General features: G+C 37.3%; 1 protein-coding gene across 2 annotated transcripts in view; it reads right to left on the bottom strand.

Annotated features, from left to right (window-relative positions):
* Positions 1 to 20,515, bottom strand: part of HEPACAM2 (HEPACAM family member 2) — a 56,584-nt gene extending 36,069 nt beyond the window's left edge. For both annotated transcript variants that reach the window (XM_056118537.1, XM_056118539.1), the window contains exons 1-3: positions 20,406 to 20,515; positions 13,881 to 14,234; positions 8,734 to 9,018 (exon numbers count right to left, since the gene is read on the bottom strand). In XM_056118537.1, coding sequence (XP_055974512.1) covers positions 8,734 to 9,018; positions 13,881 to 14,234; positions 20,406 to 20,484 — 718 coding nt within the window. In that variant the 5' untranslated portion in view covers positions 20,485 to 20,515. The remainder of the gene's footprint in view (positions 1 to 8,733; positions 9,019 to 13,880; positions 14,235 to 20,405) is intronic.
* Between the last annotated feature and the right edge of the window lie 2,347 nt (positions 20,516 to 22,862).

The following is a 22,862-nucleotide window of genomic DNA, read 5'->3' on the forward strand; positions in this document are numbered from 1 at the left end:
CAGGTAAAATCCTCTTTTCTGTATTCTCCTAAATAGTAAGCTGGTGATGGGAATGAAAAGCTGTTTTTACTCACTCAATCAAGATTAATATTGAGTGGTTCCTGTAGCTATAAGCTTGAGTACAGTGTACAGCAATAGGGTCTGTCCCTTCAAGTAGTCAGCATTAATATCAGAGTAGTACAGAAGACCACCAACTGTGGGGAACTAGTTATAGTTGATAGAAGACAATCAATTGGAAGAAACAGTGTCAGTTTGTGAAAAAAAATTAATCTGGAGGCCTTTCTGAGAACAGAGGAAGGCAGCATTGATAAAGAAAAGAAGAGTGGGTATACAAATGTAGCCATTCAGCTCAAGTTTCTGTCTTCCCAATGTTTTTTTTAGAATATGATTATAAAAGTTTCCTGATAATTTAACACACAAGAAAATGTATAATCCTCCTTAGAAATAAAGATGATATTATTCAAAACAATTTTGTGGAGCTAATTTAGAATTGCCTTCGATCCTTCTGACATGATTGAGTATTTTCGGAAGTAATATTTGCAGAATGCTACTTCTGTTTGCAGAAGAATTCCAGTCACTTAGAGTAAGAGTTAGTGAATAAGGCTGGCCACGTAATTTAATGGGGTGACTCTAGTTTAAAGTAAAATATGCCTTTAAAGAGAGAACTCTTATTGTCTTAGCTTCTCATCCTTTATGCTTAATTTGATTTTGCTATTCCTCCATGTTGGCTTTAATAATTGGCACAATCAGATCACTATATGAGCATCACTTCCAGTTCTTGGACCAAATACCTTGAAGCTTTTTAATACTTGCTTATCATACAGTTTATAAAAATTAATACATTTGTATCTGATCACAAGGGCTGGAGCGATAGCAGAGCGATCGGGCGTTTGCTTTGCACGCAGCCGGCTAGGCTGAGCCAGGTTCGATTCCTCCGCCCCTCTAGGAGAGCCCGGCAAGCTACCAAGAGTATCTCGCCTGCACGGCAAAGCCTGGCAAGCTACCTGTGATGTATTCGATGTGCCAAACACAGTAACAACAAGTCTCACAATGGAGACGTTACTGGGCCCGCTTGAGCAAATCGATGAACAACAGGAGGACAGTGACAGTGATCTGATTACATAAGATACGCATTTTCAGGGGTCTGAGGAATAGTGTAGTGGGTAATGTACTTGTGTTTCATGTGGCTGACCCAGGCTCAATCCCTGTACCACATATAGTCCTCTCTAACCTGCCAGGAGTGATCCCTGAGTAAAAAAGCAGGAGTAAGCCCTGAGAACTGCCAAGTATAGCCCCCTACACCCACACAAGTTCATGTCTAAACATTCTAAAATTCAAAGTGTACAAAGATAAAAATTCATTTGTCATTTTACTAGAGACCTGATATCCATGTCAGTGGAATATTTTTTCTAATCTCTTCCTTTCCCTCACTTTCTCACACAATGATCTCTCTTTTTAATCTAACTTTCACACTTCTTAGGATCTGTTCTCTTCTTACTACTCTATGATGTTATTTCCTTTCTCATTAGCACTCCAGGCTGACTATCCTTTTTACTCTGAAGCACAGCCTAGTACATTATTCACGTAGAACAGGCAATTCAATTGAAGACATTAGGAGTGATTCAACCAGTGTGGCCTCTGACATTGAAGATGAAAGCAGATGGATAATTGTATTTTGACTTTGGATTATAGTTCAGTTTCCTGCCTTTGGCAAAGAACTCCCAATAGAAATGAACTCTTTGCCTCAGGAATGGCTGTTAACTAAATGACTTGTAAAATCACATATCATCTGTTCTCTTTAACAATTTATAGCTGGGTGGAAACCATCCCTAAATTTCCATCATGGTGCTGCTTGCCACCCTGCTTGGGAGCAGATGGTAAGTATTTACTGTGAATGACCTTTTTTCCCTTTATTTTTTATCAGAGTACTTCCCTGCAGCAGTGCCATATGTTGCACACAAAATGCAGTGGTTATCAGGTTATTATTTACAACTGAAGCTGGAAGGCATATACATTGCATGAACTACAAGTAGATATTTGTCTGAATTACACACTTGACACTGTATTTTATCAAGATTAATACAAAATTATGACATATTAAATGCATAAATATATGGTCAGTCTTGATAGATGTTATATATTTTTATGTCCCCCCAAATATATTCCTACTTTTAAGAAGGAAATTGCCTTAGAAACAGCGCCTAAGAAAACAGAATAGGTGATTCATGCTGAAATTCTCAATTACAATATAACTCTCTATGGAGAAAAATTGGAATATGACATTCACTTGATCAATGAGGAACTTTTCTAAAGGTCAGGAAAAAATAAGGGCCGAATCATTATAACTAAGAAGCTGTTATGCTATAATGGGAAATTAACCTTTCTACAGCATCATCAAATAACACTGGAATCTGAAAGGCTTATGAAGAAAGCAGATCTGCTTCATTTTTGTTGAGTTCAAGAAATCTCTATTGAGTTCTTTCTTTATGTCAAGTACAGCCTAAGGGATTTAAAGATGAATGCAGAGCTTCTATTTAAGGTTGAGGCACTTACAAGAGACTCAGGAAAATATAATGTAGTAAGCACCAGGGCAAAAGGGGTATGGGTTGTTGCAGGAGCACAGAAAGACTCAGTGACAATGAAGAGGTGAGGCAAAGGTGGAGCCTTTCTAGAGAAGATACTGTGAAGACTAGGGTGTCAACCAGGAAAGAGGAGGAATGGGAATGAAAATGAAGTCACATATTCTACCAGTTACCCCAAGAGCAGATTGCAAGGAGTTATAGGATATGTTGATGCCACATCAGTTGAAAGGTAGATGGCAGGGGCAGCATGAAAGATAGTACAGTAAGTGGGGCATTTGCTTTGCACATGGATGCCTGAATTTGATCCTCAGCACCCTGAGCTCCACGAGGAGTAATTCCCGAGTGCAGAGCCAGGAGTTAGCTTTGAGCATCAACGGATATGGCTCCCTCTCAAAGAAATATAAATGAGAAATACTCATATTTTATCCGTTAGTGGGCTGGAGCAATAGCACAGTGGGTAGGGTATTTGCCTTGCACACAGTTGACCCGGGTTTGATTCCTCCGCCCCTCTCGAAGAGCCCAGCAGCTACCGAGAGTATCTCGCCTGCACAGAAAAGCCTAGCAAGCTACCTGGACTTATTTGATATGCCAAAAAAAAAAAAAAACAACCCAGTAACAATAAGTCTCACAATGGAGACATTACTGGTGCCTGCTTGAGCAAATCGATGAACAATGGGAGGACAGTGCTACAGTGTTATCTTTTAGTTAAACCTTAAAATTGAAAATAAAACAAAATGAAAGCAAACAATAAAACAGGGCTAAAATATCAATAACAATAAAGATTAATGAATTAATGAGTCTGGGTTGTGCTTCTATGCTATATGATAAGTAATAATTCTGTAGCACAAGGAAGACCACGATGTTTGGCTTTCTTTAGTCAAATCAAACTATGAATAAATAAATATACGACTATCAATGAGATAAGAGGTTAACGAAGACTTTTGTACTTGAATGTAAAACGATCAAGAAAATAATTATATATTCATCATTACCACTTAGTCATAATTAAATCTTTCTTAATTCATCTTAAAATGTGTAAATGGACCCACACTGCAAATTTCCTAATTACAATTCCTTCTACTATTGGTCATTAGTCTTTATTTGTGTGAAAGACTACTCCTCTCTGAGATTCCCGTATCACTGTCCTCCTGTTGTTCATCGATTTTCTCGAGCTGGCCCAGTAACGTCTCCATCCTGAGGCTTTGTTGTTACTGTGTTTGGCATATCGAGTACGTCTTTGACGTGTGGGTGAGATACTCTCTCAGTAGCTTGCCAGGCTCTCCAAGAGGGGTGGAGGAACCGAACTCGGGTCAGCCATGTTGGCTGCATGCAAGGCAAATGCCCTACCCACTGTGCTATTCCCATAGACTAAAAAAAATCTAAAGACGAATATTGTCTCTCTCTAAACAATATGCTCTGTAAAATCTTAATCACTAAAATTGGAATTTAGCATGGAAAGGCCATATGCAGGGACCTCTCCATAAATACTTATGTGATAAATGTGCGATCAGCCATGGGCAAGGCAAGCACCTTAATACATGTTCTATCACTCTCTCCAAGTCCTGAAACTAGGATATTTAATTTTTTCAACACAAAAAAGGAAGATATAGAAATTTAAATCATAATATGTTTTATTATTATATTTATTATATGTTTTATTATTATGTTTTATATTATGTTTAATACAATGTTTAATATATTAAACATATAATAAAAATAACAAAAATAATAATAAAATGAGCCTGACAAGCTACCTGTGACGTATTCGATATGCCAAACACAGTAACAACAAAGTCTCCAATGGAGAAGTTACTGGGCCCGCTCGAGCAAATTGATGATCAACAGAAGGACAGTGACAGTGGCAGTTATATTTTATACATGTCACACTGTTTATCACCCTATTCTGTCAAGATAATGAACCTGGGTATGAACTGACAGACTGTGAAAGATTCTGTTTTTACTTTGCTGGATTAAAATAAATTATATATCCAACAAAGGTAAAGGTAAAGGTAAAGGCCCTCCCGTTGATCGTCGATTTGCTCGAGCGGGCCCAGTAACGTCTCCATTGGAGACTTTGTTGTTACTGTGTCTGGCATATCGAATACTCTCGGTAGCTTGCCGGGCTCTCCGAGAGGGGCGGAGGAATCGAACTCGGGTCGGCCATGTTGGCCGCTTGTAAGGCGAACGCCCTACCCGCTGTGCTATCGCTCCAGCAAAGAGAACTAAAAATATAGTTGATGTGGGGCTGGAGAGATAGCACAGAGGGTAGGGTATTTGCCTTGCACACAGCGGATCCGGGTTTGATTCCCAGCATCCCATATGGTCCCCTAAGCACTGCCAGGAGTAATTCCTGAGTGCAGAGCCAGGAGTAACCCCTGTGCATTGCCCGGTATGACCCAAAAAGCAAATATGCATATATAAATATAGTTGACGGCAGAGCCTGGCAAACTACCCATGGCATATTTGATATGCCAAAAACAGTAACAACAAGTCTTACTTCGTGTTCCTGGAGCTAGCAGATGCCATTGGGTTACAATAGCATGTGACAGGGATGAATGGAGACGTTACTGGTGCCATTTGAGCAAATCGATGAACAATGGGAGGACAGTGCTACAGTGCATATCTAGTTGATGTTATTATATGCCTGTAGCACTTTAGCACTGTCCTCCCGTTGTTCATCGATTTGCTCGAGTGGCCCCAGTAATGTCTCCAATGTGAGACTTGTTACTGTATTTGGCATATCGAATACATCAAGGGTAGCTTGCCAGGCTTTGCTGTGCGGGTGAGATACTCTCGGTAGCTTGCCGGGCTCTCTAAGAGGGGTGGAGGAATTGAACTCAGGTAGTTCCGATTGGCCGCGCACAAGGCAAATGCCCTATTGCTGGGCTATCGCTCCAGTCTATTTTATGCCTATCTATCTATCTATCTATCTATCTATCTATCTATCTATCTATGGTTGATGTTATCATATGCCTATAATGGTGTATTTAATTTCACCCAGAATTTTTTCATTTAAGTCTATGGTTAGTACTTGAAGATCAATAAATAGATGGAAATACAGATCTACAAGTATAGGAGAGAATTCTAAGCCAAATTAATCTAGTGGTTATATTGTTTAGTTCTCCTACCCCAGAACAAAATCGCTCAATCAATATGTAAAATATTTTTCTATTTCTATATGACATTACTTTTACATTAAAAATACTTTCAAATTGCTCTAGATATGATTAATTACTTTATAGAGCCCCAAACTATTCAATTTTTTTTCTATATTTCTTGGTTTAATGCAAAATATCCTACTGTCCCTTTTTGCTTTCTGATATACATTTTTACTTGCATGACTTTTTTATTTTGTTTTGAGTTCAGACCTTACTGTTCTCAGGGTCTACTCTTGGCCTTGAGCTCAGGGTCATTCCTGATAAGCTTGGGGGACCATATGGGTTTCTGGGAATAGAATCGGGGTGGCTGTGTGCGAGGCAAACACCTTAACTGCTGTTCTATTTCTCCATATGACATTTTTGATGCATCCTGAAAATGTGTTCTCTTTACAAATATTTCTTGATTAGCCCAGATATATGCATGTGTCTTTATTTATAAATGATTCTTTAGTATTTTTTATAAGGACCTTTGCTTAGAAAGAAATTTTCCTCTTTCTTTTCCAAATTCAAAGAGGAATCAAAAGAGCTATGCTTGGAATATCACGATTCACTCAAATGAGAGATAGAATCCGGAGTTCTGATCTTCGTCAACGCTCAAGAATCAGGGACGCTGTCTCATTTGCCAAGACATCAACAATCAGATGGGCTGGACACATAATGAGGTTTACAGACAACCGCTGGACTAGAGCCATTACTGATTGGATTCCACGGGACATCAAAAGATCACGTGGACGCCCACCTACAAGATGGTCAGACTTCTTCGTCAAGATCCTGAATGATCGGTTTGAGACTCTGCATGTTCCTAGAATGAACAGATACCATTGGGCTACGCTAGCACGCAACCGGGATGAATGGAGACATTACTGGCACCTGCTCGAGTAAATCGATGAATAATGGGGATTAAGTGATTAAGTGATTAAGTGACTTTTCCAAATGATGAAAGGTTTTCAAAGCTCTTCACAATCTTACTTAAATGCAGCTGTCTATCTGTCCTTCAGTTCCCCTCATAGCAAAATCCTTTGTAAAATATTTTGAACTTTAATATACTTTTAGACTCCTATTGTTCCCAATTGACTAAAACAGCATTTCCAGACACTGTCATAACCATTGTTCAATCATAACCATTGTTCAAGGTTCATTTCAAATGTCATTTTCTTCAGTGAACCTTCTTTCCATCCAGAAGTAATGTTTTACTCCCTGAACTGACATAGGCTAATAGTAATATAGTGATAACAACAGCTAATATTCATATGATGCTTTCAACAAGAAAGCCACTCCTCCGAGCAATTTACTAAAAAAAACAAAATATTTCCTATCATAGATGAAGAAACAGAAGTACAAAGAGATAAGGTAGTAGATTTAGGATTTGAACTCAGTCTAGAGACTCCAGACTTCTTGTTCCTAGCTTCTATCTAATTTGTAAATTCCCCTGTGCTAACTATGAACATCTACATCATATATTTTATAGTGCATATCTCTATTCTACTAAAATATAATTTCCAGTTTCAAGATTGCATTTTCTTTTGCTTAATTTTGCTGTTGCACAAAAATTTATTGTATACCTATATGACTCTACTGTACTCCTCTTGTTAACATTCCCCTTTCAAATGCCCCTTATAGGAGTTGAATTCTATAATTAAGCTTATCCAGTTGGGAATACCTACATTTTGTAAGTATGATAATGCACTTTTTCCTCAGAGAGTTAATAATCATACACTTTTCAAGAGGGCTGTCTACATTAAAGAAAATAGAACACAGATATTGATAATTAAAAGCAGTTCAACTAAAATAAATTGAAGTTAACTTTAACCACAGCCATCTATTAAATTATTTTAACAATTCCCATTTTACATAGGGCTCAAAAAAGTCAAGGGATTTGCTTAGGGATAGTCACCGAACTAGTATCACACTTACCATCTGATTAGTCCTAAGTACTTGAACAGTAGGTATTGTAGACCTCTTCCAATATTATGTTGGTAGAACTGACAAATAAGCTAATGTGCATAATTATATTTACCAGGCTTAATTCTATGTTTATAAATTCTATCATCCAACAGTTGAAACCCCTATTCTCAAGTCACAGAAGAAAAGTTTTCTTTTGTAATGCTTCACTTTCCTTAGTAAGCTACTGTATGAACTCCAGGGCATCTGACAGAAGATGTCCCAATGTGATGTGTTACAGGTTCTTAAACAGCAGAGATATTGTTCCCTTTAACTCATTTCTCCCTTTTAAAGACATATGTCATGTCTAGAGACATTTTAGTTGTTAAAACTGAAGGGGTTGCTACTTTGCATATAGTGGATAAAGTCCAAGTATATTGGACAACCTCCACAAGAAAGAACTGTCCAGGACAAAATGTGGGTAGTATGGAAGTTAAGAAACTCTGCTTAAGCTAAAATTAGAGTGAAATGTTAAACATGGTGAAAAGGAGAGTAATGTAAACAACCAAAGAGAGGAACCGTGTTTGGTCTAGCAAATAATACTATGGTATGAACTGAAGAATTTGATGAAACTAGCTCTGTACATGAGGTTAAACCATAAAAGTAGCTACCACAAAAACAGAGTCATAGAAAATTGAAATTTAAAATAATGACAGAGTCCCCGGAGACCTCAATGCCTTACTGCAGAATAACTGTTTCTTCTGAAAGTAGTCTTGATGTATTGGTCCTCTAAAAATGGTACTTCAAGGCTCTTGAAATTGAGGTTCTGATTTTCCATTGAGAATAAGTTAACAAAATGGACTAAATCACAAAATGTGTCCTAAGAGGCCTTTAGTGGGCATATCAAATTGAACTTTAATGAACAGGCTTGTGGACATAGATCATATTTTATGACAAGACATTGCTAGGAAAAGTAATTACAATGAGTTGTGCACTAACAATAATGGTAAAAATCAAATAGCAAAAACTATCTGGTGGATCTTCTCAGTGAGCTTTGTGAAACTACCCAGAACAAAACTCATAATATATATACAATATTTTTTTAAACTTACAATATATTGTCGGTGTAACAATGTCACTTTCCATCTCACTGACAGGATTCTTCACCAGGCAACTGTAGTTCCCAATGTCTTCTTTGGTTACTGGAGAAATGTGAAGGGTATTGTTTTGTGGAGAAAAGGAGTTGGTAGCTCTGGTGTGGAGAGGCCTTCCATTTTTTAGCCACTTGTAGAGGAGTCGGGTGCCGCTTTCCACTAGACACATTAGGCTGATGTTTCCCACGTACTCCACAGCCCCAGAGGTGGGCTGAGACTGTATCACTGGTTTTGTGACAGGATCTGCAACATCAAAGGAGAACTGACTTTTTACACCATGGAATTAGATGGAATAATGGAATAATATGAGCTCTTTCGAATATTAAGTCGCATGCTTGGTTGCAGAACTTATATACTTTGTTATGATGCTTGCTGCAGATGGCATAATTGACTGAAATTTGCTCATACAAACTCAGGATATGTCAGAGATGACACGTCTTAATCTAGCACTGTGGTCCCAAGTGATAGTGCAACTGAGATTGCACTCAGCAAGGGGTGGTAGCAGTGGTGGAATTTGTAGCTTCATGCCTGCAATGTAGGCATTCTATCTCTGATATATTCTTGGGCCCTCTATTTTCAAAGTTTTATGACTTATAAAAACAACTAGAGCAATTGTAAAAAAAATTAAATGTCATTGGGAAAGTAAAGTGAAAAATATAAAATATATCATTTATAGCAGACACTGCTAAATTATAGAGCTCACTCTTTATTTTGGGGTCACACACAGCAGTGCTAGGGTTACTTTAGCTTGGCATTTGGAAGTAATTCCTGGTAGTACCTGGTATGCTGGAAATTGGAAACAGAGCTTTACTATGCAAAGTGTGTTTCCAGTCCTCTGAGATACCTCCCCAAACTAGACATTATTGTTAAAGGATTTTAAAAAATAACCTTTATAGATAATGTAATTAGTAGAAGAGAACTCCAGTTTCCTTTCTTCCTATTCATTGTGCTTTCCCAATACAAGACACAGAGAAATACATATGTATATACATTTATATATATTTATATAAAAATGCCAAAACACAGTAACAAGTCTCACGATGGAGATGTTACTGGGCCCGCTCGAGCAAATTGATGAACAATGGGAGAACCGTGACCATAACTTATATTTATAAACTTTATGCATGACAGAGCCTGGCAAGCTCCCCTTGGTGTATTCGATATGCCCAAAACAGTAACAAGAATGGGTCTCATTCCCCTGACCCTGAAAGAGCCTCAGATACAACAGCGTTGGGAAAGACGAGTAAGGAGAGACTGCTAAAATCTCAGGGCTGGGACTAATGGAGATGTTACTGGCACTCCCTCGAGCAAATCAATGAACAATGGGATGACAGTGATACAGTGACATTAAGGTAAAGGTAAAGGCCCTCCCGTTGTTCATCGATTTGCTCGAGTGGGCCCAGTAACGTCTCCATTGGAGATTTTGTTGTTACTGTGTTTGGCATATTGAATACCAAGCCACCCATGATGTATTCGTATGCCAAACACAGTGACATTATATTTATATATTAATATGTATTCATTTATGGGTGTATTTGGTGGTGATTAGGTCTTATTCTTGTCTCTGAACACAGATACCACTCTCGGTGGTGCTCAGGAGACTATATAGAATGCTGGGGATAGAACCTGGGTAAGCCATAAGCAAGGTAAATGCTTTACCCACCATATACTATTCTTTGGCCCAATAAGGTGCATTATTATAATAAAATCGACACGGTCGGGGAAGGGGAGCTAGCTCAAAGAGCTGGAGCACATGCTCTGAGTGTGCTCACTTGGTTGGATCTTTGCTACTACATGGTCTTTTGAGAACACAGGGAGCAATTCCCAGCGCCACCAGCTGTAGGCTAAAATCAAAACAAAAAATTATTCAACAATTCCTGCTTTAAAAAATTTTGAATAATGTCATAAATAGTAGTTGGTAAAGGTAAATGTGATTAATACAAATTTCAGTCAAACATCTGCAAAATATATACTTATGGGGAAACAAGAAAGTTTTTGAGAATCACATTATGAACATTTACTTTTCTTTTTATAGAAGTGAAAATTACACATTTCAATTGCTTTGAATTTTGTTACATTATGACATTATTACACTAAAGCCTACATTTCAACTTTGACTCAATCTGAAAATAACATCAAATGTATTATTTGGATTACATCACATTAAAGATAAGAAAGACAAACTCAATAGCAATTTCTGTTTTACCTTCAAGTAATAGGAAAAGAGTTTTATTTCATGAGTCTTTTACACAGTTGGCAGTTAATGATGTTTGTCAAATGAATACATTTCCAAGAGAGAGTAAATATTTCCTCCCCAAGTTTTAAGTCTAAAATAGTTTGGCAAAGGTGGGGATTATATGAGTATCCACAACCATTTTCAGAAACCCTTATTAATCTCTGAAAGTCCTAACGCTGTTTAATAAAGGTTAGTGACTGGCACAGTGAGCAAAACAAAGAGGACTTTAAATCTGGTGGTTTTTCTCTCCTGAATTTTAGAGAAAGTGGCACTCATTAATTTTTCATGTAAGATTACAGGACACCAAGAGGGAGATGTTACAGAAAGGACAGACTATTTGGCTCCAATATTTAGATTTTGCTTTTCTATCATGCTTATTAGAACTGACTCATCTTTGTATGTACATTTTGCATACAAACAGAAACGAACCATCAGCCTATAAAAGAAAGGGGGAAAAGAAAGTAAAGGAAAAAGAGGGATGGAAGGTAACTTGCAGAATGTCAAGGAGTTCTAATGCTCCAGGTTTTCTTAAGACAGGTGCAATCAGTTGGCCTGTTGACTTAATTTAGTCTTTTATCTTAACCTAGAACGAACAGAGAATTTTGAATAGCTTTTGTTTACGCTGTTAGGATTCAAGAAGGAAACAGGAGTTTATGTGGGAAAAAAAAAAGGCATATGCATCAAACATGTCTGTGAGTGTAAAGATATATGATTTGGGCAAAGTTAAAAAAACATGACATGTGGCCAAGTCTCACTGAGATGAACATATCTTTAGTTATTGGTACGCAGTATATGACTGAGGTCATATACTTGACTGAAATAATTTAGCTCAGATGTCAAAGTTTCCAGAGATTTTTTTAAAATGTAGGTCCTAAATTCTTATTAAAGGCATTTTGGGTTTTCATTTCCTTAAATAGATCCAATTTTACTACATGTTAACAAGCAATGAATATTCAATTAAGACTTTTGTGGAAATATCAAATACTATGCAGGAATATTTCATGAAATTACCCTTTAGAATGTTCTCTCACTTGTCTTCAGAAGCATCTGGCTCTACCTCCAATATCTTTATCCCTCACAGTTCTTTCTTTCTTTCTTTCTTTCTTTCTTTCTTTCTTTCTTTCTTTCTTTCTTCTCTTTCTCGCTCTCTTTTCTTTCTTTCCTTTCCCCTCCCTCCCTCCCTCCCTCCCTCCCTCCCTCCCTCCCTTCCTTCCTTCCCAATGTCATCAATTTATTTATTTTTTAAAATGTTATTTTATTAAAGCATTGTGAATTACAAACTTATTCATGATTGGGTTTTTGACATACAATGTTCTATCACCAATGCCATCACCAATGTCAACTTCCCCCTAACAACTTCCCCCTAACAACTGTGCCCAGATTCCTTCTCCTACACCCTCCCTCCTCCCCCAGCCCCACCTTCAGTCTCATTTATTTACTACACATAGAATTACTGAGCACCTTAATAAAAGGTTGGCAACAGGTTTTAGACACTGAAGACAAAGCAGCAAACAATACAATGTCACTGTTGCCATGGACCCTGTATTCTAGGCAAGAAAAAGATTGAATAAGCAAATAAAAATGCATAATGAAAAAAAGTAGAAATTAGCACTGTTAAAAGAATAAAGCAGAACTCAGAGAGTAGGTCACTCCCTCTTTGCATTGTGTGTACATGTGTGCTTGCATGTGTTATGTTTAGGGGGATGAGGTATATTTTATATCAGGTGATCAGGAAAGACTAAAAATAAATGATATAGTTTTTCCTAAGAGCTAAAGAAAGTAATGGAGGGGATAATGTTGATATTAATGATAGAAGGAAACTATATAATAAGCACATACAAAGGCCCAGGGGTAAGTGTTTTGAAAAGAAAATAAAAACAGTATGACCAGAATAGAGTATCTGGAGGGAAATCGGATCAGACTGCTGTGGGATAGCTAGGGATTCTGTGCTTGACCTTTTAGATAATTGGAATTTACTCTGTATGTCAGAAATTTGTAAGAGAATTATAAATTTCAGGTAGCAAAAGTAGATGCAGAGAGACTGACTGAGATGTTATTAGGATAGTTGAAACCAGAACTAATAATAAAGTGGATTAGAGTGTTATTTGAGTGGTGAGAAGTACTTGATCTTGGTCTATATTTTGAATAAAAAGCTGATAGTTTGGAGCACTATGGGTACTAGATGTGCTTGTGAGAAAAAAAAGGGTCAATGATGATTGAAGGTTTGGAGCTGATCAATTGAACTGGAAGTTACAAAAATACAGGGAAAGAGTTAAGCAGGTTTAGAGAAGAGAAATAAGGAGTTGGGCCTTAGGAATAGTATACTTAAGACATGTCACTTATATTCTTCAATATGAAAAATAAACATTGAAAATGATCTAACCCTACTCTCTTTGAGCGGGCATTTTCAACAGATTTGATTATTCTTTAAGTATGATTCATGAGCAAGTCTTATCCTCCCCCAGACAGCGAACCAAAATAGAAATCTTTGTATTATATAAATAAGTTTCTTTGTAAGGAGCATTCTAATATTGAGAGAAATAAGATTTTCTTCACTGCATTGTTTCAGCAAGTTTATACTTCATAGGTTCAAGAAAACAAAGAGCATTTAATTCTTCATTTTATCACCTTTACCTGGTGCCTTCCATATATATATATATATATATATATATATATATATATATGGATCATTTAATCCTCAGCAAGCTTCCTAAAACAGATGCCATTCATGTCATAAGACACTGAGGCTTTAAGGGCCAATCAATTCTTTTTCCAAAGCCTACAAAGCCAGAACACAGTAAATCTACCTATCAAGTTGTCAATCGCAACCATGTTCCCCAGCTGCCCAGTATGCGCAGAAAATACTCACCATCAACAGTGACCTGTATCTTCTGACTAGCTGAAAGAGTTCCATTTCCTTGGATGTTAACCTTTACGATGTAACTGCCTTCATCGGTGAAATTCAGTGTGTTGATGAGTAGAGAAGCATTGGGTGGCATCATAGTAAACTTGTTTAGATATTCCAAGTCGGGGACCACAGATTTGTTCACAGAGCTCAGTAAGTATTTGGGCATCGTGTGAGGTCTTTCAAACAGCCATATGATCTGGATGTCTGATGCTGGAGTGTGGAATCCATAGTGCACAGGGAGGTAGAGGGCCTGACCCCTGATGCCATGGACGGTATGTGATGGTACTGCCACTTTTAGCCCCAAGCAAGAGCCTGCTACAAAGGAAAAGAATGCTATGAGGACCTCAAGCCACATTTCAAAATATGCTGAGGAAATAGAGAGAACTGAATGGGATGATAGTCCTTTTCAAAGAGAGTGAGGCTCCTCAACACTGACCATTCTATTTATAATTATTTGCAGAACTAACCATTAATATCTGAAAACTTCTGCATTTAAAAACTTCACCCAATGACTACGGACTGCATGCCATCTTTAGAAGTAAAATAAAGAGGAAAAGCAGAAGTCATTGATTATGACTATTATAGAATGAAGCAAAATGGAAGAACTGGGAAAGATAAGTAGTAGTAAAGTCCAAAGAACTTTTGAGTGCAGTTGACATTGTAAGTGTATGGGTCTATGAGTCATAGTTTATTCAAAGAAGACAATATGACTTGAGAAACGCTAATGGGCTAACTTCAGCAATCTTTCTGTAAAGCTTTCTGAAATGTCATACAATTATATAATTGGATTTTTTTCACTCAGGCCAAAGTCTTTCCAAATGCAGATATCCCAAGGAGAGAATGATATTAGATCACTATCGGTTGTGAATAGTTCACCCTGCTTAGACGCAGGGATGTCGGTAGAATGTTTGAGGAAAAGTAAGAAGCAGCAGCAGTGGAACAGAGTGAAACAAGAGCAAAATAAGACATGAGGTCAGTAAGGTGAGCAGAGTTATACAGTATGAGGCATACTAAGGCAGTATCTTAGGACCATTGCAGAGACTCAGAATTTTATTTAGTGTGAGATGGGAATGCAACCAGAATTTTGTGAATACTGATAATATATATTTTTTCTTCTTTTAAAAAATGTGCACTCTAGATTCTATGAAAATGTTTCAAGCTGGAGTATGAAAAGGTTCATGGGTTACTCTGCTCATCAATAGCCACAATATGGAAACAACCCAAATTGACCAACTACAGATGAATGGATCAAAGAGTTGTGCTACACATATACAATAGAATACTCTGAAGATCCAAGAGAGAACAAAATCATGCAATTTTACATGATGTAACTAGAGGATATCATGCTGAGTGAGATCAATCAGAAGGAATGGCTCTCAGAATATCTCTCATCTTTGGGACTTAAAGATACACAGCAAAGTAGCAACAAAGGGCCAAAGACAACACAATGGGAGAACTGAGCCACAAAACTGAGTTTTGGGGTAAATTGAGAGGGGCATTTGGAATCTTGAATGAGGAAGTGGGGACACTGGTGTAAATATATATATATGTATATATATATATATATATATATATATGAAACCATCATTAACAATATTTTAAATTGAAAACAAAAACTAAAAGAAAAAAAGATGCAGGGAAACCACATAGAAGTTACTGCAATGACACAGCACAACATGGTCATATTCTATAATCAGGGTGGCAGTAAAAGACAAATTGTGAGAAGTCTGGAGGTGTTAGCAGAGTTGATTGACACACTGGGTGAGGAATTTAAGAAACAAAGGGTAGTAGAGAATAATTTCACGCTTGCTGACCTGAGCAAGTAGAACAAAGGAGATGTCCTTTAGTAGTAGATGGTAATTTAAGCAGAGGAAATACTATAGAGACAGCAGGTATTAGGGGAAGACCAAGAAACAGTTTTAAACACATTAATTTTAGATGCCCAATAGACATTGGATAGGCAATAGTCAAAGTATATACTGGGCATAGCAGGCTTATTAAAGTGGATTTAAGAGAGATGAGGGCCCTGCAGAGCCTTTGGTATATAGGATTCTTCTCAGTGGATAGCCATGGCTCCTGGCTGTCCATGTGTTTTAGTTCCACAGACTCACACTAGGTCTGTAAGGTTTCTTCCAAGTACTGGCATTGGAGATTTCCCCATCTTTAGCCTGATGTATGATATATATTTTTCAATTTTTTGAAGAAATTATATGTATCTATAGGGAAGAGAATTCTCCCTTGAACAGGCAATCATATTGCTAGAATCCTTATTAAGATTTCTCTTTGCTTTGAGGCCTTCATTTGAAAAGAAGGAAGCACAGTCTCAGTGTCATATAAAAATTTGAAACAGGGATATAATTTGAGGAATTAAATGTTAAGTATGTCAAATAGATAAGGAAAAAGGAAAGAATGGAAAGTGGGAGACAGTGAGTATGAACAACACACTTAGGGACACTATGAAGGGGAAGAAGAAACAGCATTTCTTCCTTTGAGTGAACGTTTAAACAGCATATTCATAGCTTCTGGAAGTGGTCCACTAGATGGATTAAGGTAAAGTAAAATTCTTGTGTAGGTGAGAAGAAATGAAAATTTTAGCACAAATGCAGGTATAGAATTTCAATTTTTCTCATATGCAACATAATTATCCTTTTATTTTCTTTTTATTGCTACTCAGAAGGGAGTGTTTAAGTTTTATCCAAACAATTTTATATTTGCTATTAAGGTGTCAAGGCGGGATGGGGATGGGAATTGACATCATTGCCTTAAGAGTTCACTTGAGGGGCAAGAGAGGTAGTGTGGTGGGTAGAACATTTGCCTTCCATGTACCAGACCTGGGTTTGATCCCTGGTACCACATATGGTCTCTGAGTCCCACAAGGAGTGATCTCTGAACACAGAAGTAATCGCTGCTCCAAAACAAAAACCAACCGACCAAGAAAACTCTGGGAAAAGGTGCATGGTTGCTAACATAAAACTGGACCAGTATGTTAGTGCCCAAAATGCCCACTGTCAGTTGTTATCTCTGATAATGGGCAGTTTGGTTAATAACTTACCCTTACCGCTCCATTTAATATTGGTCTCAGCTTAAACTCGAAGACACTGCTTGACTGTGATATGGATATTAGCCTAAATACAACATGGTTTTATAATTCTGTGGTCACTGCAGAAGTTCTTTTCTGAAATGGGGATGAACACTTTTTTTAATCTACCTTTTTTGTAGTTGGAGTTGAAAAATTAACAGATCATAATATTGTAAGAATGAGTGGAAATCAACTTAATTACTTGATTCTTATTGAGTGTTTGGAAAGTTGGTGAGTTTTAGGTTTTGAATCAAATGTTGACTCAATATGGAAAAGGTTGGAAAGTCTATAACTGTGGTTATGAGAAACAAATGTCATTTCATAAAATATTAAATGCAACACAAAGATTTCATTCCAGAGGAAAATGAAACTAGTAGAAAATAATATTTTACATGACACAGAAAAATTGTTTAAGGAGAGCGAACTAGATATTTGGCTATTTTAGAAATGGCATCACATAATAACACTTTAAATAATACAGTTCCATCAATATTTCTGAATAAATTCAATGTTTCTTGCACATCAAACAATATGTAATCACATCATATGTGACAGTGAGAGACACAGTAGCGATTTGCTCAGATTGCTTACACTAGTTTTATCAGATACATTATAGGTTGCAAGCTATAAGAATGTCAGCAAAGAATGAACTTTTCTCTATATAGTTCTCATCTCAGTCACCTAAAATCTTTCCATTATACAGGAAAGGCATGAACCTATTCACCTGATGCAATCTTTACATGCAATGAACTTTGAGAAGAAATGAATAATTAGATGTTTCTGTTACATTTTAGGAACACAAACTCTTCTGCCATTGCCATTGCTATACTTCTCATGGCAGTTAAGGTGAGTTGTGCTGTTAAAACAATAGTTTGCAAACGTAAAAAAAATAACCTTATTTGAGAGGTTTTCAAGAGCTCTTTCCTAGCTATACGAGAAAATCCAAGTTTCTAAAACTTCTGATATTAGACAGTCAACCTTGTATGAACAAACTTCAAGAGAATGCAGTTTAAGGAAATTTCAGTTTCCATTTGATATTTCATATACTCAAACTTGAATGAAAATCCAATTATATTATCACAACATTAATAATTTTGACTAAAAAAAGGAAAACTGCTAACTTTTTTTGTTTTACAAGGCATTACACTAATCTGGAGAAACACTGATAATACAACTAATTAGCACTGTCCTCCCATTGTTCATTGATTTGCTCAAGCGGGCCCAGTAACAGCTCCATTGTGAAACTTGTTGTTACTGTGTTTGGCATAGCGAATAAGGCACGGGTAGCTTGCCAGACTTTGCTGTGTGGGCAAGATACTCTCAATAGCTTGCTGGACTCTCGGAGAGGGGTAGAGGAATCGAACCTGGGTCGGCCCAGTAGGCTGCATGCAAGACAAATGCCCTACCCACTGTGCTATCGCTCCAGCCCTATACAACTAATTATCAGATATAAAAAAAAATAACTGGCAGGCTACCGAATGTAGCCTGCCCACACGGCAGAGTCTGGCAAACTCCCCGTGGCATACCAAATATGCCAAATACCAGTAACAATGATGGGTCTCATTCTCCCAAAGAGCCTTGAATATAATCTCAGGGCTAGGATGAAAGAGACGTTACTGGGGCCTGCTCGAGGCAATCGACGAATAACAGGATGATTTGTGATTTGATTTTGTGAAAAAAAAAATAGGCAACAGTCTTCTCTTTAGAGAGAGTCTCAAGCTGTGTAAGAGTAATTAAAAAGGAGTAGTAAGTGTTAAGAAACAATTGAAGTCATATTGTAAAATTTATCTCTAGTCCAACAACAAAAAACTCCCTAGACCAGTTTCATTGTGTTTAATATAAACATCAGACTTTACAAAGTGACCTCTAGTTGTAGCTGGAAATAGTTGACATTTACTTCCCCATTATCATATTTGATATTAGCAAACATAACACAACTATTGTTGACTAAAAATAAACCCTTGCATCATTAGAGAAAACAGACAAATAGTTATTATAAGATTTTAACCTGAATAAACTTTACAAACTGCATTTTTGGGCTTCAGATTTTTGGATTAAAAAAACCCAGAAATTCAATACAGATTTTCATATCATCAAAGGTCTTTGCAGCTCCCTACCAACAGAAAAAAAAGTACATTTGCAGAAGGAAGAAGGTTTCAAGGGGCAAAACTGTTTTAACTACTTATAAATATGCCTTTTCTCTAAAGTTAAATTCATCACATTAGCTTTTATTAAATTAATTTATTCATCTACTTTAGTTCAGTTGAGTTCCTGAAATGAAATGTTTCTAAGTTTCTCTCAAAACCAAATTGCAAAAACATTATTTTTAAAATAAGAGTATTGGTGTTACATTAAAACTATGGGAGGCACGGGGTATTTTTGAAGCCCAGAAAAATACACCAAGATAAAAAGTCAATTGTGGTGATTGCTTAACTTCTTTAAAAATAACAAATACATATGGAGGATGCCTGAATTTGATAATATTGTATTAATTACCCATGGTCAACTCATAAATGTTAAAAAATATGAACAGTACATTTCAAATATGGAATATGTACAACACTAGGATAAAAACCTTCATAATAAAAGCTGTAACAAACTATTTTAGGCAAAGAAATTATCTGAATTACTGAATATTAAAACAAATTTCTAATTTAGCAAGTTCTTAAAATTTAAAGAATAAGGTCTGTATTTAAACTTCTGTCTGTTAAATATACACTAAACTGGAAACTAAATAAGAATAGAACATTTGTTGAAAATATTTATGACAGATGTATAGTGGCAATGTAGAAAAGCTTTGTAAATCTACTTGAATGGGAGAAAGAGAGAAAATAATTAAAAGAAAAAAATTAATGGAACTAGCCATTAGGCAAAGAGAAATGCTAAAGGCATTTTGGAGGAAAAAACACATTATTTGAAACACATTTTTCTCTATTGCGTATAAAATCTTTTTGGACACTTGGGAACCTCAACCTCTTCTCTATTTCTTAGAACTAAGTAATTTAAGATAAAGCTGAGCTAATAATTTATAGCAATGTTTTGAATTAAAACAAATTTTTTACAAGTTGCATTGAATTTCACTATAAATTCATACTCTACAAAATATTTGTGAAAATAAATTGCATTAAGGACTATTGGATCTTTATATAACTGAAATTGATGAAGTTTTTGGAATGTCTTTATTCCAATGAGTGCTTTAACAATAATTGTTGCAGTAGGAAGAAAACAATAGCTATCTACTCATTTAACATCATTTCTGTTTAATGCTGTTGCCTCTTTGCTTTCAAGTGCATTGCTGAAAACTGTGCCTTTGAGTGACTTATCTGAGCCTAAGACAAATATTTGCCTTCTGCCCACAATCTGGAAAAAACACAAACAGCTAAAACAAAATTCAGGCAGTGACTTACCTAGGAGAAGGAGGTATATTTTGCATTGCCAGACCCCAGTTGTGCTGCTGAAGGGCTCCATCAAGACATCCTGCCCCATGTAATCAGTGTCCTGTTCGTAGTGGTAACTTGGTTCATGGACCTGCAGCTGCTGGTTTATTTGCTAGGGAAATTAGCAGTGAGGTAACAGACCCTATCCTGCCTTTGGCTTCTGTGATTTGAATACAGAATGAATGTGTATACAAAAGACACAGGGAGTGGGAACACCTGTTATACGCTCTGTAAGAATACTGGCTTAGGACTCTTAGAACAGCTTTTAGTGCTTATCAGAAATTGTCAGTATATTTTATGAATTATTCTTAGTTATCAACAATCACATGAGGGCGAACATAATTTTGGGAGAATGCAGAAAAACCGTTGGTTTTAATCATGGGAGATGATTAAAATGTTCTTAAAAACAAAATGTGGTTTTCTATCATGCAAAACTATGATTTTAAAACTGTATCTTTCTATGAAAATATCTCATATATCTATGGCGAGTAGTTATAAATTATCACGAATTTTTAAGTAGTATGCAAAACATAGAGCAAAAAGTTAAAATATATTTATTTCTAAGTCACTTTTTAATTGAAATGTCACTTTTCTTACAATGAATGTTTGCTATGGTTGAGCCTATGGATCCATGTTATTTTTAAATGCAAACCACAGGTGTGTTTCCAAGTGAAGCTGAATCATGGACCGTGTATAATTATAATGAAAAGCCTAATTCAACAGATATTATCAGAGGCCAGTTTCACAGCTGAAGCAAGGAGGAAGTTAACCAATAGTTCAAAGATCTTGCCTTTGCTGTCCTACTGGGCTAGAGCCTTTTGTGTTTTGGGGAAAAGAATGAAGCAGCATTTCTTGCACAAATAATTCTTTTTTTCTTTTTGGGTCACACCCGGTGATGCACTGGGGTTACTCCTGGCTCATGCACTCAGGAATTATTCCTGGTGGTGCTCAAGGGGCCATATGGGATGCTGGGAATCGAGCCCAGGTCAGCCACGTGCAAGGCAAAGGCCCTACTGTTGTGCTATCGCTCCAGCTCCCAACACAAATCATTTTTAATACTGATGACTCACTAAAGATAATTGGAGAGAGAGAGGGGGGAACGAAAGGGAAGGGGAGGGGAGGGGAGGGGAGGGGAGAGGAGAAGAGAGGAGGGGAGGGGAGGGGAAGGGAGAGGAGGGGAGGGGAGAGGAGAGGAGGGGAGAGGAGAGGAGAGGAGAGGAGGGGAGAGGAGAGGAGAGGAGGGGAGGGGAGAGGACAGGAGGGGAGGGGAGAGGAAAGGAGGGGAGAGGAGAGGAGAGGAGAGGAGGGGAGGGGAGAGGCGGGGAGAGGAGAGGAGAGGAGAGGAGAGGAGAGGAGAGGAGAGGAGAGGAGAGAAGAGAAGGGAAGGGAAGGGAAGGGAAGGGAAGGGAAGAGAAGAGAAGAGAAGAGAAGAGAAGAGAAGAGAAGAGAAGAGAAGAGAAGAGAAGAGAAGAGAAGAGAAGAGAAGTATTCTTCAAGTATCAAAGTGCAAAATGATAAGGGCCAGGGTGATAGTTCAAGCAGCGCATCACATGTATAACATGTGCCATGCCCTGAGTTTGATTCCTGGCACCACAATGTCCCCTGTCAATCCACAGTCCCCGAAGCATCCAGGGAGTGATTCTTGGGCTCCTAAGATCTCTAAGGGTGAAGAATGAGAGTCTGGAGACATAGAACAGCAGATAAGGAACGTGAGGGACTTGCCTTGCATGGTCAACACAGGTTGAATCCCTAACAGTGTGTATCCCCTCAGCACCACCAGGAGTAATCCCTGAGCAGGGAATCAGGCATAAGCTGAGCATAGCCAGGTGTGACAGTCTCCCCCGCCCATCCCGGACCTAAAAAAATGAGGGTCAAATATATGGCTTGCAAGAGGAAGATCCGGATTTGATACCAGACACTGCATTACTCCCAACCTTTGAACTGATCACAGAGCCAGAAGTTCCCAAACACAACTAGTGAGGTCCCCCAACTAACAACTATAGAGATATTTTCTAATCCAGTATGGGAAATACTTTTTGCATGCAGACACTCAACTCCTTCATTGGTAAGAAAAATAAGAGACTACAGAATAACCCTGAGATGTTTTCAGCGGTCACTTTATGATCCATGTTTCAGAAAAATGGCAATTAGCACCTCTACTCTTCACAAGTAATGAATGTGTACTCTCAGAGCTGTCTCTAAATCTTGCACATGTTTATTGAAACACTTATATAATTAGGTCCAATCAATTATATCGAATACTTATTCTTCCTCTGGACTTGTTGAACAGAGACTGGTTCTAGATAGACATTTATGAATCCTTAGATTCTCAGAGTTCACATCTTATATTTTGTTAAGTTGTTTCCCTAGAAATAAAGCCCAGATATTCTGTGGGACTTTTCTTCTGATACTTAGTTGATGCTCAGA

The sequence above is a fragment of the Sorex fumeus genome, unplaced genomic scaffold, assembly GCF_029834395.1.
Source record: "Sorex fumeus unplaced genomic scaffold, SorFum_2.1 ptg000037l, whole genome shotgun sequence".
Classification (NCBI taxonomy): Eukaryota; Metazoa; Chordata; class Mammalia; order Eulipotyphla; family Soricidae; genus Sorex; species Sorex fumeus.